The sequence below is a fragment of the Hirundo rustica genome, chromosome Z (assembly GCF_015227805.2).
Source record: "Hirundo rustica isolate bHirRus1 chromosome Z, bHirRus1.pri.v3, whole genome shotgun sequence".
Classification (NCBI taxonomy): Eukaryota; Metazoa; Chordata; class Aves; order Passeriformes; family Hirundinidae; genus Hirundo; species Hirundo rustica.
This window is the reverse complement of record NC_053488.1, coordinates 7,333,616-7,354,207: the sequence shown is the minus strand read 5'-3', so window position 1 is coordinate 7,354,207 and position 20,592 is coordinate 7,333,616. Positions and strand designations below refer to the sequence as shown.

General features: G+C 38.1%; 1 protein-coding gene across 1 annotated transcript in view; it reads left to right on the top strand.

The window, feature by feature from the left end:
- Window positions 1–20,592, top strand: part of HOMER1 (homer scaffold protein 1) — an 87,746-nt gene that overhangs the window by 52,569 nt on the left and 14,585 nt on the right. The window contains exon 6 of the mRNA XM_040090004.1: window positions 11,860–12,016. Coding sequence (XP_039945938.1) covers window positions 11,860–12,016 — 157 coding nt within the window. The remainder of the gene's footprint in view (window positions 1–11,859; window positions 12,017–20,592) is intronic.

The window sequence follows — 20,592 nt, the reverse complement described above, 5'->3', positions numbered from 1 at the left end:
TGTCTGGAATGTCCAGAACTCTGGTTTCTCAAGTACACAATAATAATGCATTATGAGTGGTCCACATATTGTGATCAGCTTTGATTGTACAGTTGTTGCCTTTGCAGATATTACTCCATGGCACTTTGATGTAATGATGTTCTGTCTTTCTGATACGAAATGCAGAGGGTTTGGTTTCTATATTAAAGTTAAGACTAGTGGAAACCATTCTTCTGGGAGATTGCAATCCCACAGGTAATTACGGAGTAATTTTGTTCAAATAACATGGTTCAGACAAAGAAACTCAAACCAAACCAAAACTGTGAAAGTGAATTGACTGAATTCTACTAAGTTATTCAGCTCTAGTAATCTGCCAAAGGAAGAAAAATAAAAGTTGTTTGGTTTTTTTTGGTTTGATTTGGTTTGGTTTTTTTCTCCTTCACTATAATGCAAATAGATAGAAAAATACAGTTTGGTTGTCTGAAGCCAAATACATGTAGGCAATACATTCAGATTAAATTGACCTGATTTTAAGAAAATAGCCAAAGTAATTTCCTATGTGTGTGGAGTGTGTTCTAACTGATCACTGTCTATGACTGCAAGTTGCTCATTCCCTTTATTTAGAAGATACTTTGAAATGTAAAACTAAGTAATAACATGATGTACATGTTATTGTTATTGTACACAGTGTTCAGTTGTGTAGTACCTTACTTCTGTACTCCACAGAGGTTTTAGTATGCTGGTTTAATTATTCTTTGGCACTTTAGGAGTCATTTGTGCTGGGCTTGTGACCAGCAGAGTCGGAGGCTGAAGGAAGCTGGCTTTTAAACATCTTCACATCATTGTTTTTGCCCTACCCTTTATCTCATCTAGAGGCCCTATCAGGGAAAGTGAAATAGACCTTGCAGTACTAGAAAACAAACAGGCTGAAATGTGGCGCATAAAAGCATGGAAGTTCAGTTTCTCCTTTGCTGTCTCTGAACTCACAACTAGCAAAACTCGTGTGCAACTTCATTCTTTCCCTCTTGGGCTGGGATGAGTTAAGTAAGATGGGACAAGGAAAGAAGAAAGGAGCCAAATATTCTTTATATTCTTCTTTGAAACTGCTACATCAATTAAGTGTCGAATTGGAAAGAATGGATCTATAAATTACTATATTTTACCTTCCAGCTGAATTCTTGAGCCTAATCATCTGCATCGTTCCAAAAAGAAGATGAAGGAAATCTTAAATCATTTAGTCTAGACTGAATAAATAAGAACTATTAGCTAACCAGTTAGTTAAGAAAGGTACGCTATTAGTTTTTTCTTTAAAAATGGGATTTTTTACAATTAGGGAGAGAAAGTTACATAGGGACTGCTTCCTCTTGAGTGTTAACCTGTAGTTAATGGGGAAAGTATCAGTATCAGAGACTTCCCATGTATTAAACTGAATCTTTTGATTCATCAATTTAATTTGGTTTTAGTAAATTTGCCTTTAGAATCAACATAGTGCAAGCAATATAATCTCTTCTTGGATTCAGATTTGGTTTAAGCAAGGCAAGTGTAATACTTCCATTCTCTTAAAGAACTGGAATGGAAAAACATATGACTTGCAGTGTCCGCAACTCACTTGTGATTTGTTTTGTTCAAACACATACATTCAATAAATATTTTACTGTGATCATATCATGTGACTTACTGCTTGTTCTTCAAAGTACTTCTGAGTTCCATACATGGTTTAGTTTGGACTTTATATATAGATTATTGACTCTTAAGTAATTGCATGGCTACCACAGGAGATAAGTGAAACTTAATTAAATTTTCAATGCTTCCATGTAGCTTCAGTTCCCTTAATGGAATAAGCTTATTTTGTTGTCAGCATGTGAACTGACAGTCCATCTCTGGCACTACCTGTGCAATTAACGCATGTCTTTGTGCTTACTGGGATAAGCAAACTGGCAATTGCAAGGCAAAAATGAATTGCACCAGTAGTTAGTATTTGATATCCTAAGATAACCTAATGTACTATCTGAGTGGAGGCCCAGTAGTCATAAAAAAGAATCTTTATGCAAATGGCATAGAAGTATTTCTGTAGGTCATTCTATAAAAATGCCTTTCTATTGCTGGTAGTGGAGTTGTGAGGCCCTGCAGCTGTACTGAATCCTGCTGAGGTCAGTGTTTGCTACCAAAGATGGGAATCAGCATAAAGGGGCCTTACAGGCTGAGCTGTCCTGTTGTTTCAATAACAGAAGGTTCAGCTAAGAACTAAACAGGCATTTGTAAATCTTTCACATTGAACCACTTGTAACAGCTGCTCCATCTTTAGCAGAAGCACAACACACTCCAGTTGCAGCTGTGACAGCACCTATAAATGCAGACAAAGGCTTATGCTGAGGATCTCCACAACTTATGTGAGGTTTATGACAGGCTTACGGGGTTGGGAGAGGTCTCTTTAGCCAGCTCACTGTTCTGTGGCTGTAGTTGCCCAGAGAGTAGCTCTTACTGTCTTCACTCTGTTTCAGAGCAGAAAATCTATACTGAGTCCTGTAAAATCACCCTATAGCTGCCAAAGCCTTCTCAGCCACATCTAGACTGCTGAATAAAATGTGCCTTGGCGCTGAGGTCTGTGGGCTGAATTGTTTCCTTGTGTTTCCTCTTCTGTGCCCATTCGGTGTCCATGTGGTTGTAGGACACAGTTACTGTGTTTCTTATGGCATTTTTTTCCAGCCCAACATATCTGTAATGATCAGAGGGCTTCATTGCCCCTCATTTGAGCGATATTCTCCTTGCCCAAAAACACAGATCAACACTGCATGCCCAGGAGTGTTTCAGATGGGAATGGAAGGGTTACAGATAAGACCTCAGAAGACTATGAAAATGGAAGGGTGCAAAACCTGCAAACTGTGCTTAGGATCTCCTTGTCCAGGTGTCACTGAGCAGGGCAGTTTGCAGAGAGTGCAGATTCCCCAGTCCGTACAACCTTTGGAAGCTCAGGCGCTCTTTTACTAAGTGGAGGAGGTGGCCGCTGTGAAAGAAGCTGTTCCTTGTCCTCTCTGCTACAGCATTTTTGTGACAAAACAAATCTAGGGGAGTTTTTCAAGCTCACTGGGGTGTAATTGAAAGCAAAGTTCAGTGAAATTGTTAAAATCTGCGTAATACTCAATAAAAGACAACCCAACTAAGAGATGTGTAGGGCTGTTGAATACTCTATTCTGTTACATTGCTGATAGATTGCAGACTGATCCAGTGCACACCCAAATTGTTGTTGTTAGTAGGATTTTTGAAAGAAACTTCGGATTTTGCCTAGCTGTGAGCCTAGCAGAATTAATCCATACTCGTTCAGAGTGTGAATTTGCAGTTAAACTGCTTTAAATTCTTGTGTGTACAGATGAGTTCCACAATGAAGGTGTCCATAATTCAGATCATTTTAGTGTCAGGGTTACCATGTCCTAGTATTTGACTTGCTGATAGCCACATCATCTAATTGATTTCTTAAAGCGATTAAGTGCTATAAATGCCAGAGTCAATTTTTCTTTCTTTTCAGTTAAATACCTAGCCATTTCAGAAAATATGATGTAAGTTCCCAAATAACTTTGGTTGATTTTAAAAATGTAATTTTGTTGGAATATTTGAAGTATTCAGCACCATAGCAACAGCAAAGAATTATGCCTGATGTTCAGTGCACTAAAATAATTTACTGGGTATCAGTTATATACTACATATCTGACAGTAAACTATTTCCAACTATGCCAATATGCTATATCAATAAGGTAGCAAAGACAATTTCTTTTTTTTACTTTTTCAGTATAGTGATGGTTGTCAGGTCAATAAGGTTTTAATGATTACTACAAGAAGCCTAGAAATTAATTAGCCATGCTTGTGCCTTCAAAGGGCTTAAAGTTATAAGAAAGAGTTACTGTTCTTTGTTTATATTCTGTGGCCTTCAGAAAGAGATAACAAATTCTGTTTACTTTATAAAATTTAATGACTAGGATAAAAATAAGGTCTTTTTAAAAGTATAAAATTAGAAGTTGAGCCTCTTCAGAGAGATCAGAGACTTTGTTCAGGTTAAATACAGGGTTTTTTGCATTGTGATACAGAGTATACAAGTGCAGTGTATGAAATCATGCTTAAAACTGCCGCGTAATTTAAATTAGAAGCAGAGTTTAAATGTTACTGTGTAAACACATCCAGAGTGCATTAGCATGCAGTACAAGAAACTCAGTAATGTTTTGTCTTCACTTTGGTCCTCCCTTTGGTCTTCCCTTTAACTTGGATCAGGACTGGGACCTAAGTCCTGCATGGCTACAGTTCATTGCCAAAACATTAATTTTGTGTTAATATCCAATCTTCTGCATCCCATTAAGTGTTTCAAGAACTCCTCTCTTCTATTAACTCTTAGTGTTTCCATAGGCAGTGAACACATACTTAGCCATTTTTTACTCTGGCTTTGTTGCCCTTTGCAGGCATACGATACTGGGTTACTGGATGTAGTATTTATGTGAAAATTACCATTTTTAAAAAGAGTTTAATGTCCAGCCTATGAAAAGTCCCATAATGAAAACAGTCTATGTTATGGTAGTTTCTGTAGCCCTGTGATGAATAAAGGCTGTATTACAACGTACAGAGCATGACTTTAAGTGGTGGCTCTAAATACAATATGGCCATTTTCACTGCATAGTGGTCTGCTCTGTAGTGGAAAGAGTCTGTATCATTACTTGACTTCTTTTGCCATTTTCATCCAAAGATATTGATCCTTCCCCAATGAGCTGATGAGGCACTGATAAGTACAAGAGCTGCCTAAGAGCAGTGGTGCCTGTAACAGAACTGGAAAGGCAAGTCTTCTCCTGTCTGTGGGCTGCATGGGTACTCTGGGTGATTGAGAGTCCAGTCAAGAGGTTGGCCAAGCTGATAGGCTAAGTTAAAGTGAAAGCTCATATGTAAAACACCTTGAGGGAGAAATCTGTTTTATCTCCATATGTTGTAGCTGCCCAGATTTGCAGAAAAAGCTTCTGCATTTGCCTGCTGCATTGACATAGAAATTGGGAGTTCAAGCATATTGTAGCTCCAAGTTGAACAAAGGTGTGTGCAAAACAAAATAACGTGTCCTGGAGGAGGATGAACCTTCAATATTTGGACAGAACTATAGACTCCCAGACACATAATTCTCTCACCTGCTGATCGCTCATTTAGTCAGCTGCCTTTCTTGATTTCCAGCAGGATGGCTTTGATATTAGGCACCTCACGTAAAGTACAATGTGCTTCAAGGGCCTCCTTCATCTCTTTTGCTATGAGCTGATTCACAACCATGTTTCTCTGGTTTTGTGCTGATGTAACTCCACTGAGATCATGTAGATATTCCTTATCCCAAAGGGAAGAACAGATCTTCCATGCTCTGTTAATGTTCCTCCTTTTCTCTCTGGGGGACACATCCTCCTTTGCTAAAAATTCTTTTGAATACTCTAATTAAGGGTAAGAATCTCTTTGAATATTAATTAGTTTTTCATTGGCCGCACTCAAAATATTTAACTCAAAGCAATTTCCTGGTAATTATCGCTGGATTATAATTTTGGGAAGATTTTTTTTTTAAATAAATAAATAAATTCCAGTTTATCAAGTAAGACTTCCTTTTGTATGCATAGAGTTATTCACAACTACATGTAAGACAGTGAGCAGTGGCTGAGAAGAAGCAACTGTTTTGTGTCTTAAGTTTTCTTCTTTCAAAATCTGTTGTTCTTACTGTACTTTCCTTCTTTTGCTGTTCTTTAATCATTTAACTGAGCAGCTCTGTCCCACATATATGTAAATTCAGAGTTAGGCCCCTACAAGCAGACAGCTCTGTAGGAAGGCAAAAATGGCAGACCAACTCACACCCTTTTTTTCTTTCTTTCTTGCATCTTCCTGGAGTGGTGAGATAGAACCTGGTCCACTCCATGGCTCTTTCTTCAACTTCTGGCTCATTATAGAACTCCTCCTCCTCCATAATTTAACAGTAGAAAAAACTCTCTTCTGTTCTCTGTTGCTTTGAATTTTCAAGAGAGAGGGAGAGAATTCCACATCATTAGTGAGGGCTTATGGTGCTTTGGACTGGCAAGAGTACAAACTCCCAGAACCCATCAGGTTTAAATCCTTTCCCTCACAAAGTTGTTCTAGATGTTTAATAGATGGCCACAGAAGATGCTTTTTGAAATGTCCAAAAAGGGGTGTAATTCCCAAGTTGCTTGTTTAAAGATTCTTCTGCATCGGGACATAAGCTGATGAGTCTCATTTGCAGCATGAATGAGAGAAGGCTTCTTGTGAGCTTTTAGGAATGCGTTGAGGGGTGCTGCAATCCCTTGCTGTACCAGCAGAGTCAATACCTCCATCAAATCAAGCAGTCACCTCATTTCGATGTAGGCAATAGCAAGCATAGCCTGTTGCAGAGATCTTGCCCATCCAGCCTTCAGCATTAAGTGAAGCTTACTTGATGTGGGGAATTTCAAAAGGACCTTTTGCAAGTTTCCTTTCCAAATGCACCAAGGAATTTTGCGTAAACCCAAACACTTGCTTTACCCTTCCAAGGAGAAGAAGCGATGCTTTGTATTCACTGGGTCTTTTGGATGCTACTGCAGCAGAACCAACTGGTTCACAATGCCCCTGTGCTTTGTGGAGCATGAAGAGCTGCTCTGTAAGGCTTACCAGCCCGGCTGTCAGAAGGGGTCACTCCTTGCTGCCAGCACAGCTAATGCTTTGTTACCAGCTGGGTGACATACCACTCCCTCTGCTTGATAATGCTCACTCCACCAGACTCTTGGGCTGCTTCCAGCACATGCCACTATTTATGATCTGGGCAGCTGCTACCAGGACTCTGCTCTGTTCACATTTGTCAAGCATTATGGATTTAGTTATTGTACCAGAATCTACATTTAATGTTGAAATTACTCCATTCTTACTTGGCTAAATTCCTCTTCATATCTGCTGTCCCAAGACAGGATTGCTCACCACACACCTGCAGAGCAGATAGCAGTGACACCTGAAGAAAATAATGTACCTGCTCTTGAATAACAGTTGTTCCTTGAAACCATGACTATGCTATAGTGTAAACTTTAAACTGATTCTTTTTATGAAATGAATGCAATGTTAAACCCCTGAATATTAATAAAGTGGAATTCTTTGCACATTTTATTGCTATAAATCCAAAATAAACCTTAAACCGTGTTTCACAGTGTTGGTACTGCATTCAGCTATGCGAACAGTGAATAAGCAATAATGATTCAAAAAGCAGAAACATAATTTGAAGTGTTTTTGTTTCTTTGTTTCATGAAAGCATTTCTCAAAATAACTTCATTCTGAATGGATCTCATCAATGTGTACTTATCCCCCTTTCCCTTCACAAGCCTTCTCCAACTGGCTAAATGTGGCGACTGGAGCTTTTCGGATTAATTTTCCTTAAGTGACCTACTTTGCAGAGAAAGATAATCATGCGTTTATAGCCTCTGGCACACTATTCAGGTCACAGATGGACAGATACCAAAGCTATTCCTCAGTGACTTACTGGGCTTGTAACTAATCCGCAGTGAGAAAGGAGATTGGCCTGATGTTAATTGGTCAGAATACCTAAATGTATGGAAGGAAGATCACTGACTCCTAGTTCAAGTTTCAGAGGGTATCACAGTTAGGTGGAGTGGTACCAGCCAGCAATGTTTCTAGGAGTTTTTTCTGAAAGTGTTTGAATTACTGGATGTCACAGATGTTAAGTATCTGATTTTGAATCCTTTGCCTTGACAGTGGGCACCATGTGGTGTTCTGACTGTGAACACATCTGATGTTACACATACGCCAGATACTGCAGCTAAAACCAAGGACAGGAGATTCAGGAGAGTTTTGACCTTTTGCTCACTAAAGGGTGCTTGAAATCCCTTGAGGCGTTGTCATTGACAGACCCAAACCTCTGCTATGAAAGCTTTATGAAAACTTTTTTTCCCTTCTTTCTTTTTTTATTTCTTTTCTGTATTGGCATGGTAGTTGAGCAAATAAAACTCATAATTTGCTATTATTCTTCGGAGGACCCCTTTCCCTCTCTTGTATTTTGCGACAATGGGATGTACACAAAACAGCTTGTCCTTGTGTTTTCAGATGTTCTGAAGTTTCACAAGGGAAATGACCAGGCTTTATTTTCTGTTAGGGTATTTTTAAAACTTTTGTGTAGCTTTTCACGCTGAAAAACAGGCAACATGCCAGAGTGTTTAACTTGTTTCTTTTTTTGAAGGATTGCCTCGAAACTTTGGGCCGGTTAGGCAGTCAGTGATGTTAATTCTGACAGGTTTCAGGAAATAACTGTTAAAACTGTTACACTGCCAGCAAAGGAATGGATGGCTTTCAGAAGAAAACAAAATATGTATGCAGTTTGAATTCTTTCACCACAGGACTGCAAGTGTGTATGACTGTGTGTCCCTCAGTGTGTATATACAGCTTTCTACCACAGTACAGAGCTGGAAAGTGCTGTGGTAGAAGTTACTGTTTGGATCAGTGTGATCGCTGAGTAAGTGTACATATTTCAAGCACTTTGTAGAATACATAGTCGTAGAACACATGAGGGGTGATTCAGATTAGGCTTAGATATTTACAACTGTTAAGACAACCTGTCAGGGCTATGTATGTATTTTCTATGACAGAATCTAATGCAGTGAGTGCAAAATCAATTCCTTTTAGCAGCAAGCCTTTCAGACAGGAATTAAGTAAAAGGTTTCAGAGAGGAAGAGCATGTGCAGCTCTGATGTGCCTATGCCAAGGGACTGTAGTGCACCCGTTCCGCCATCAGAGTTATGGCTACATGCTTGAGCAGTTTCTGGGAACCCTTTACACTTTCCATGTATCCATCATCTTCTTGATCTGTGTATTCCCTTTCACAAGGGTTAGCCTCAGCATCTCCTCCTCCAAGGGACAATTTCATTGTGTCTGAATAATGTTTCCCAGTGTTTGCTCAGGAAAGCTTGGTAAATCTGAACCAATGTAGCTCTGCAGATACAGGCTTCAATGCAGATACTCTCAGTCTAACCTAAGAAGAGCCTGCTGTAAGTGTGCTTTTATCTGGTTCTAAAGTAATTAATGTAAATCCAGTTTTAACCAAACTAATTCACAGAACATAATTTCATTATCTTTTTTTTTAAATAAATCTCAAGAAAGTATTTGAGAAAAGAAAGTCAGAAAGCCAGGACTGGTTACGGGCTATTTTAATCAAGTTATGATCTTATGAAAAAAGATCCACACCTTTGGGACTGTGGTTCCCAGTGTGATATCCATTAAGAAGAAACAGGATAAGTCTAAAGAGTTAGGAAGTTATTGTATATTACCAAATACAAAACTAGTCTAATTTAAGTAATATGTTTCCATTTTATGGCATGTTAGTAGAATCTGTAGAAGATAGAGCAAGAATTATTTGTAGGACCGCCTCCCTGTCCGTCCGTCCCCCCCCCCCCTCCCCCCTGCCCCGTACAAATTCTACAAATAAGTCACACCTGTATTACAACAGGAACGTTCCTGCTGACTATGTAGATCTCTTAGGGTAAAAGAGTACAGCTGAGAAATAGTACTGATGCATTCCTACTGGGAATAACCAATTGAAAAATAACCAGATCCAAAGAAACCTTACAGCTTTTGAACTAGGGTAACCATAGCAGTAATAGAAAATACATGCTTCGTATTTCATACTGACATTCCATTATACAAGGAATAACTTAAAAGCTCCTGGCTATTTTCTTTGGAGGCACTCTAGTGGAAGCACCAGGCAAAGATGAAAGTGATACAGACCACAAATCACTCTCATGTTATTGCTCATCACTACCTGAGAGTCTGACTACTAGGTACTTCATGGATTAGAAAGATGTCATTGTAGATATACACATTATTAGATTTTAAAAAATCCTTTTGCTTCTTCAGGATAATGAATGATCAAACTGTTCTCATCCTTTGACTGTCTCAGATACAGCTGTGTTACATAAGTCTGTGTGCATATGTCTTCTGAGGGCAAAGATGAGTAGTAAGGCCATTTTGTAAGAGCAGCAGTGTCACATACAAACATTTGCTGGTAGGTAGTAGTTGCCTATAGTCCTGCAGGACTGCTACGTGGAACTGGATTAGATATTTGTTGGATCAGAACATCGGGAAGGAAGTATGAATATACTAAAGAACTAGATATTTTGAGTGTTCTTTTATTAGAATTTGTTGATCTTTTGAGCTACTGTAAATGAAAGTTAAATCTGATCAGAGGAACAGAAGAATGGACATAGTTACAGAAATTCATGCTTATCTCCTTGATCATGGGAATCTGTGTTCCCTGAGGAAGCAGGATGATCACTATTTTAGTTTAGTCCTTTAAGATATAAATTTTCCAGTGGTGAACTTGTAATTAGTTGTATCATTAAATGCTAGAGCATATTCCACTTCTGGAGAAACTTGTATTTTTTTCAAATGGATAAAGTACTGTTTGGAAGGACATGCTGGACCGTGGAAGAATCAGATATAATATCTTAGTGACACGATACACGTGGACTGAACAAGTAATGAATGTTCATCGGTGTCTTGTAATTTTGAACACCTAAGGAGCATTTGTAGGAGTTGTAATGTTTTTGAAATATGCTTTTTTGAGATGGCATATGCATCCCATATGGATTGGATGGATTTGCATAAGCAGGAAGTGGAAGAAAGAAACTAAGTGGACAAAACGATGGCAGAACATTTCATTACACATGTGTACAAGGTTCAAATAAATTTATAAACTTACATTCAAAATAGTAATTAATTAATTTAATAATATTAGCATATATTTAAATATATAATTATAATAATTCTTCATACAATATCATTTTGGTCAGAGTTACAGATTTTTGGTTTTCATTAATACCTTTAATAGTGAGCTAATTTAAAAAAATAATTATTTTCTGTATGTATAGTCCATGTAAGTGTGCACCTCACATGCTGTTAGCATTATACTAGTACACATTAATGAGCTATTTGCATGTAATGCATATAATGCATTCACCTGATGTGTCTGAGGTACTTTTCCCTTGCATACTGAGTATAAGGACATGGTCTGCAGATGATGGCAAACTAATTACCTGTGAAAATTAAAGCCCTGTGTTTGCTAAGAGAACAACTAAATTGTAAGCAGGAATTTTCCTCTATAGGCTACTTCAGTAAACCTCAGCATCAGCGTCCACTTTGAAGTAAAGCAGTAGTATATCCATCCTACTTGATCTCTACTGTCTTTGCTGATGTTAGTGAGGAAAAACATATTAACAGTGTTATGAAATTCAGGATCTTTGAATTAGCAGGAACAAATTAAATATGGTATTTAATAAAGAGAATATATTTCAGGAATGGAAGACTTACATTAAGACAACAAAGCTGCACTTCCAGAGCACTCAATTAACTCTCTTTAATCAAGCCAATGACAAATATTTTCCTACAACACATTTAATAAAGTAGTGGATTAAAAAAGCACTTCCATTCAGTGTGCATATATTAAAAGAGTGACTAATCATATATATGTTCTTGAATTGCATGCTGTTGCTTTTGGGAAGCTGATGTGGATTGCATAATCTTTAACATTTTATTTATAAATATACCCTGTTGAACTGGGAAGGTTATCTACCCTGTGATGCTGTTTTCCAATAATGGTATTACCTATATTTTCTTAATTTATAGTTTTGATGATTTGAGCATTTGGTTTCTCATTTGTTTATTTTATTTGGTGTATTAGTTATATACCAAATAGATACCATATTTGGTTTTTGTCAGTTATATAATTATTTGTGTAATTCTCTTTTTGCTGGATATTAAAAAAAAAAATGTATATAAGACATTAAAAAGCATAGGGGAAGAGATGGGGGGGTTCTGACTGTTCTCATTCTGTGTGTGCAGTTCGACAATCAGCAAGCATTGGGAAGCAGAACTGGCCACGCTCAAGGGTAATAATGCTAAGCTCACAGCAGCCCTGCTGGAGTCCACTGCCAATGTGAAACAATGGAAACAGCAACTTGCTGCATATCAGGAGGAAGCAGAACGTCTTCATAAGCGGGTAAGTCAAGGCAAATGGCCAGGATCCTTGAGATGGAAGTACCAGTGACTGTATTCACTCATTTTCAAGTAAAACAAGTTTACTGTTGCAGCTTCAGGTTAATCTTTGAGATAGAAATTTATTATTTCCTTAAAAGCATTTCCTCCAGTTGGAAATTATTTGCTTTGTAAGATTTCTTTTTCTGCAAAGGTTATTGTTGCAAGAAGTTATGAAACCCTATGACAAGTTTGACGCCTTTAACTCTTTATTTGATGCCATCACATCTATTTCATGACATTCTCCATAGCACTGAAGTCCAGTCCCTTCGGCATTTAAGCCCTCAGAGACTTGACATCAAACCTGTAAGTTCAAGAAGCCTTATTGCAATTCCCTCATACAACAAAGATGATCAGCTCACTGTCCTTCTTGCACATGAAGAGCTCTGAACAACACAACTGAAAGCCAAGGTCACTATACGCAAGTAGAGATCTGCACCTATTTTCATACACAAGGCACTGGGTCCTGCTGCCTTCATGGCAAATTTTGCAGAGGTCATTTGACAGACCAGAAATTAGTTCACAGTAGGCGAAGGAAGGACAATGTTTGAGGTACATGCAAGGTTGAAGTCTAAGTTATGAAAACAAGTATTCAATATCTAATTTTGCTTCTCGTTTCACATGTGACTCTCTATATTGTATAGTCTATTAACCTTTATTCATATGAATTTGTTCATAGTTTAGGGCACATTTTTCCTCAAAGTGGAGGCACAAGTAACATGTGTGAAGGAAGTATGTCTTTCTTGAAGCCTTATCACTTTTGTTAGTAAAGGTTAGCTTAGAAAAAATCAAGGAGGTGTAATTAACACTGAAGTGGCACTATTTACAAGAGCATGTTGTGATAGGACATGGGGAAATGGCTTCAAGCTGAAAAGTGGTAGATTTAGATTAGACATTAGGAAAAAATTCTTTACTGTGAGGGTGGTGAGGCACAGAAACAGATTGCTCTGAGAAGTTGTGGATGCCCCATCCCTGGAAGTGTCCAAGGCCTGGCTGGATGGGGCTTTGAACAACCTGGTCTAAGTGGAAGGTGTCCCTGCCTGTGGCAGGGGAGGTTGCAATAAGATAATCTCTAAGATTCATTCCAACCCAGGCCACTCTATGATTCTATGATACTTATTTCGGAAAAAGCAAAAAAACCAAACTAAACCACTGCAATTTTATGCATTAAAACATAAATAAGTTGAAAAAGAAATATGAATATTGCAGACCTCTCAATTTGGTTTTATATGCTGTACTCACCTATAGGAAATAAGATATGGCAATTACAGCTAGCCAAATCCTGCAAAATCTGTCTTTCAGACCTGTGCTGGACTTGTCTAACTGGAGGCTGTTTAGGTAGTACCGAGAGTAATCCTGTATTCATCTGAGGTGTGAGAAATCCAGCGGTCTACACCTAACCTGCGTGGAAGAGAAACAAGAATACCCTGCAGTTTAAGAAACCTAGGGAAATGGCAAGTTGTTGGGGATGTCCTGCACCTAGACTGACTTGCAGACAACACTGCTGAAGTCCCAGGCAAAGGATTTGATAGGAAAAAACAGCAACTTCCAACAGACTGTAACTGTGTGTGCTATAGCTGACTGGACAGAGCGCGTGAAATGTAATTAAGACTGGTTCTTCATGCAAAGTGCTTTCAGTTCAAGAAATTGGCAGTTGCTGACTGAACTTTGCTTCAGAAATGTTCCAGTCAAGCAGAAGCTTGTCATGTCTGTTTGTACAGAGGGAGACTGCCACTTCGCCTGTCATCTCATTTAAGCTTCTGATTTGGAAAAGTGGGAGTTGTAGCCTGTGCTCCAGGTTTGTGAATAGATTATAACAGCCACTGTTGATAAAATTATTTAAATTACAGCCTTGTATTGAAGGTACTACAGTGCAAATGTTCAGGTGAATTTGAACACTAGATAGCTTTACAGTGAAAAGCTCATTGCTAAAATGTGGACATAATAAGGTAGCATTCTTCCTAAAAAAATGTACAGCTTGTGTTGCAAAGCTGAGACAATAAAATTGTTTTAAGACATAAGAAAGAAAAGTAATACACAGTAACAACATGTATTTGCCTTGGGAGACTCAACCAAACAAGACAGGCAAAGATCCCTTTATTTTTTTTTTTTATGTTACTTCCACTCTTGGTCAAGTCTTATTTAAAATCTGTTACCAGAAAATAAAATTAATGAAAATAAAATTAATGAATATAGGAGGTTTCAGCATTTCATTTTGCTTTCATATGATGCTACATTTAACAGTAGTAATTCAGTCTTTGAGACTACATTTATAAATAGATGATGATTTTTTCATAACTTTTTCTCAGCAAATTTCCTGCAGTTATTTGTACTGCTGAGGAAACACAACATCCATAGCAGGGTATTATCTGCCCTGTGATCTTTTGATTGTTTACATGCCTTTATTAGATGATTCTGTAGCCTGTGACCTCAGGACTTGTTGATGTCTCACAAAGCATATAAGAACACCGTGCCTAACTCTCTCTGGGAATACCAGTAAATTGCAATAGAGTACTTCACTGGGAGTAGTGCCCTCTGTTGGAATTGCTTTTAGAAAAATACAGACTTGGCTAACTCAACAAAATTGAATTCACTAGGCAAAAATATGCGTATAGTGTTAAAAAAAAATCTATTTCAATCGGTTACAGTGCATTGCAATACAGAAACTCTTCTAAACTGCATACTGGAGACTGGTCTATCAAATTTAATTAGTGCCTCACTTCAAAAATAAACTGCAAGTCAGGTGCTTCTTTCTTACACAGAACAATAATGTGCTGTTGAAATGGCAGATCTGGTGACTGTTGGTTACAGTACATATGACAGCAAGTGTTCATTCCCTGCCTTGTGCTGTCTTTCTGTGCAGTTTATCTGCTCAGTATAAGCATGTGGCTGCAGTTGATCCAAAAAATGTTCCCTAAATTAATTAATCTGGAATTAATCTGGAATTAATATCACCTGAGATTATGTATCGTCTAAATTACGTCCTGCTCTGGAAGTCAAGGGTGAATCATGTTCTTGTTAATAAATCTTTTCAGACAGATTAGAGTGAAACAACACTGAATAGTCAGTGTCTATAAACACATATCTGTGTGTTCACTGTGAGTCGGGGGATAGTTCAGGAGTCTTTGATGGTCTAAGTCATTACAGCTGCCTGTTATGCCCTTGCAGTTTAGTTCAATATGGCCCATTATGGCCCATCAGAAGAGATGACCCCCTTCGGGGACATGTGAATGTCCCTGATACTGCCCGGGCTGCCCTCTGCACTTGGATGTGTACTTGGCACATTGGCAGATTGCCTTCTGGATGTTTGAGACTTTAGCATTCCAGTCTCTCTTCCAGTATTACCTGTGGATATATTCTTCTCCCGAGACCTGGGATGATTGGACAATAGCATGCCCTTTGTCTTATCTCAAGTTCTAGTCACAATCCAAATTCCAGCTAGTAGGTGTATTTGGGGAGGGGTGGCTTTGGCTTTTATGTTTGTTCATAGATGAAAAGCTGCTTCTTTGCAGTTTGCTAGAGTTGGCAGAAGTCTTCCAGTAATTTTAGCAATGTTTTCCATTAACAATTTCAGTCTAAGATAGTAATCTTTTTTTTCCTGCTAATTCTTGTAGTGACAAAAGCATGAAGAGTGTTTCACTCTTAAGGAGACTGTCTAAGGTTGCTTCTCTTTCTTTGATTTTGATTGCATTTTTATATTAAATTTACTCTTTTTTTGCCGTCTCTGAGTAAGTATAAGGTTTACTTATCTATCAGTTCAGTTTTTTGTGTTAACCTACATTCGTTTGCTTTCTCTGAGGCCTTTATCTTACTTCTTCCATTTGTTCCCTGCCTTAATAATGCCTAGAGCTGAGATAAAACAGAATACAGATTCAGTGTGGCTGAGTGGAATATTTTCAATAAATTAAAGTTTTGTGCTTTCTCCTGGTACATTCTAAGCTTAATTCAGAAACACTGTACTTGATATTTTGCCAGACAGTTTATTTTTCAGAAGTTTGCTAAATGGGTATATGTATTTTCCCCTCTCAAATACAAAGAGATAATTCTAGGAAAATATGATGCCCAGTCACGAGCTTAACTTGGAGCTCTCAGCCTTCTCTAATCTGCTCAGAAATGACAAAAAAATTCCCTTAAATTGGGCTGGTGAGCACTCCTACACACCTTGCGTAGCTTTTTGACATCAAAAGGGATTAATGAGTTTAGAACAGCTCAGTAACAAAAAGAAAAACCCTGAAGTAAGCTACTTCAGACAAATAGAATAGCATGGGCCCTAACATTAATCCTGATACCACAAAGAGGAAAGGATTGAATGATGATATAAATTATGGAAAGTAACCCAAAGTTCTGTCTTTGTCATGTTAAAAATGAAAATGATTAATTTTTTCATATACGCTATCTGCTAAAGTAAATCATCCTATGACACTGGGCAATAGCACAAAGTAATAACACCAGTGCATAGTAAGAAGAGCCGCAGTACTTGAAGATTATTCATCTTCAGGAAAAGATAAAAAGAGGTGAAGGGAGGTGATCAAGCTCCTGGATAGTCATGAAAGAACAGAGAGGTAAACTCTTGAGTTCTAGCTTGTTATTCTACAAGAATTTCCAAGAATATAAGATAAAAATTAGGCTATTGTGTTCCTTCATTCAATGAATGAAATAAGTGTGAGATATCTTATGTAGTTGTTAAAACCACCTGACAAATAAAACACCATGATTTTCCTACTGTTAGAAGAAATTTTAAAATGGATATTGAAAAATTGCATCAGCATTCCAAAATAAAACAGTGGTCATTTTATTGGACTGTTTCTGTGTCACTTAAAGAAAACAACAGTCTGTAAAAGGAGTTGTGAAATTTCACAAGTATGGAATGCTGTATAAACCATCTGTTCAGATTATCTGTAGAAAATCTTTGCAGACTCTTTAGAAGTCACCTCCACATTTCCATCAGCTGCATTAGTACTTGAATAGCCAAAACTAACTTTTAAGCATGCAAATGTGATGTGATGAAGTTGTCTGCTGAATTGGAGGCCGTAACATGGTCTTCATATTTGCTAAGAAGTCTTGTTAGCAACCCTGTGACTATTGTAGAGAGCTGTTTAGTTTTAAATGCCCAAACATTATATAACAGTGGAAATATGAAGGAAGGTGACAGAAAGCATGCTAACAATAAATTTATGAGTGGAGTTCTGATCCAAAAAAATTATTGGTAATTCACCTTTTTAATGTGGTGTCTATCTCTCATCATTCTCCCTTTAAGACTGTGTCACTCCTAATGAACAATTCAAATTTAGCTTTGAATAAATTTTGAATAAATCATGTTTGATTGATTAAAGAAAAATGATTAACCAAGTATAATCTTCTCCTTAAGATACTGTAATTAGCATGTGGTTAGATATCAGCTTTGTACTTCTTGTTTACAGTGAAAATAGATGACCATTTTTTTGCATGGCATTAGGGGATACCAAAGGAAAAAAAATACAAGCCTTTTAGTTCAGACCATATGTTGGGTTTTTTGGGTTTTTTTTCTCACATTTTGGTCCCTTCAATAGCCATTTCAGCTATTATAAGTGCTCTATTATTTTTGAACTGGTATGTATTGTCAATCTTCAGACTATCAGAGAATTTCTTAGGAGAAGAATTCTGAAACACAGCACATATTTTAATCTCCCTTGTGTCCATGATTCTGAGTACCGATAATCCACCTAGCATTTACAAAGATTCAACCCTTGGTTGATAATTACACTTTACTGAATAGATGGTCTCTTTTCAGACAGAGAAGCTGTATCAGGTTATGTTCCTTGACTCAAAATGTGAATTTGCTTGCCTTTTTTGTTGTTGTTGTGTTGTTTTGTTTTGTTTTGTTTTGGTTTGGTGGTTTTTTTGTTTTTTTTTTTTTTAAATTATGGTGGATTGAAGTATTTTTGGTCTTCTTCAGTTTGCTTTAATTTGTTTTAAAAGATTTGCATTTAGGAGACCCAAGACTGTTTTGTTAAAGTTCTTTTAATTTTTTTTTTTTTTTTCCCCTGGGAATACACATTCACTGAATGTGTCATATACAAGATAATAATTTGGAAACAAACCCCAAAAAACAACAAACCACCAACTACGCTACTCTGACTCTGGCTAATAAAATAAATTTTTCACAGAAGTGTTCTCTTATCCTCCATCTTCTTATTTCTAGAAAATCCTAAGAAAAGTGTTAAGATACATTTGTCTGCAAGCTATAAAACTCATCCTTTGTGGAGGCATTTGACAAGATGTTTATGTAGTTAAAACTTGAAGAATGAAACACATCCTATAATTCCAAAACTCTGCAGGAGAATAAGAAAATTACTGGCTTTAGATCCTGAGGACTGAAGGATGTTTGTTATTTAATGTGTTTCATGAATTGGCCAGGTGACTGGAAAAAGTATTTGCTAATTAGATTGCAGGGAAAGGGATGTGTGTTGAATTTAATATTACCTTATCAATTGCAAATAGTAATGCATGGATGGATGAAGGTCAAGCCATCAATTCTGGTAAACTTGTATTTTCAAAGATTCCTACTACAGTTCCATTGCTTTCTTCACAAAAATCAAGCAGATGATAGGTATTCCTACTTCATCTGTAAAGAAATGAGGAAAACATTTTGGTATTTCTGTGGCTTAAGGCATCAGTGCCCACAGACAGAAATGTGTCCTTTTCAGCAAAATCTTCTAACTGTTTTCTCTGTTGGAAAAAGTAATAAATTGCTGGTAGTGCACAACACTCACCCTGAGGTTATTATTTTATCTATGGGTAAATCTTGGAAAACTACAATAATTAATTTCCTGTCAGAAGTGATTTATATGAATAATACCATTGTGTGCTTTTTGTTCCTTCGGAATCAGCCTTGAAAAGCAATTTTCCTTGTTTTCTGCATTTTCATATTTCTTAATGCCAAAAGTCTTTCCAGAATTTTTTATTCTTGAAACCTACACTGGAATAATTTTTATGATTAGCTTGTTGCATGCTGTTGTGCTTCGTAGTACTGACTGCCATTACAAACTGAGAGGTTTTCTCTGCATATATTATGTGAAACTTTATGCAGTTATCCACAGTTTTGCTGGTCCATGAAATAGCATTTCTCTTCTCCTTTCTTTGTGGGAAGTTCATCTTCAATTATTGATAGAACAATACTGTCACAGTCATAGTTACAATCCTTTTAGGAATGTAACTTGATCAGGTAAAGATACATAATTAATACTTTAATTCAATCTTGCATGTGAGCACTATACATGTTCTGCACTGTGGCTTGGCCTAGTAAATCTTGGATATTGCATCTAATAATAAAATAGTAAATAAAATAGTAAATAAAAGGGAAAAAATACAATATAGAAACAACGAGTTAGTAGTGTCAGGTACAGAAAATAGGGTACAGCTACACTGAATATATGTTGTTAATACGAGTGAAGAACTGTCTGCGCAGCTGGTCCCAGAGAGTGGCGGTGAGGGGAGTTACATCCAGCTGGTGGCCAGTCTCCAGTGCTGCTCCCCAGGGCTCAGTACTGCGGCCAGTCCTGTTTAATCTCTTTATCAGTGAGCTGAATGAGGGATCAGGTGCCCCTCAGGCAGTTTGCAGGTGACACCAGTCTGGGTGGGAGTGCTGATCTGCTGGAGGGCAGGAAGGCTCTGCACAGGGATCTGCACAGGCTGGATCACGGGCTGAGGCCGATGGTGTGAGGTTCAACAAGGCCCAGGGCCGGGTCCTGCCCTTGGGTCACAGCAGCCCCAGGCAGCTCCACAGGCTGGGGCAGAGTGGCTGGAAAGGACCTGGGGGTGCTGGTGACAGTGACTGAACGTGAGCCAGGGTGTGCCCAGGGGGCCAAGAAGGGCAATGGCATCCTGGCCTGGATCAGCAATGGTGTGGCCAGCAGGAGCAGGGCAGGGATTGTCCCCCTGTGCTGGGCACTGGTGAGGCCACACCTCAAATCATGTGTTTAGTTTTGTGTCCCTCGGGTCAGGAAGCTTATTTTGGTGCTGGAATGAGTCCAGAGAAGGGCAGTGGAGCTGGGAAAGGGCCTGGAGCACCAGTCCTGTGAGGAGCAGCTAAGGGAGCTGGGGGTGTTTAGCCTGTATAAAAGGAGACTCAGAGGGGACTTCATCATTCTCTACAGCTGCCTGAAAGGAGGCTGTAGGTGGGGGTTGGTCTCTTCACCCAAGTAACAAGGAAAAGGACCAGGGGAAATGGCCTTGAGTTGTTCCCAGTTTTAGTTTAGTTAGTAGGAAACCTTTCTTCACAGAAAGAGTTGTCAAGCATTGGAAGAGGCTGTCCAGGGAAGTGGTTTAGTCACCATCCTTGGAGGTGTTTGAGACACATGTAGATGTGGTACTTGGAGACATGGCTTAGTGGTGGGTAAGCTGTTGGACTCAATGATCTTCAGGGTCTTCTCCAACCTGCATTATTCTACAGTTGTGTAATGGATTCTGAGTTCTAGATGCATTCTGTGTTCTAGTCCACCTTGTTTTGCCTTTCTGTAGAAGTTGGAATAATTTCTGTGTGTAGTTAAAAAGGAATTTCAT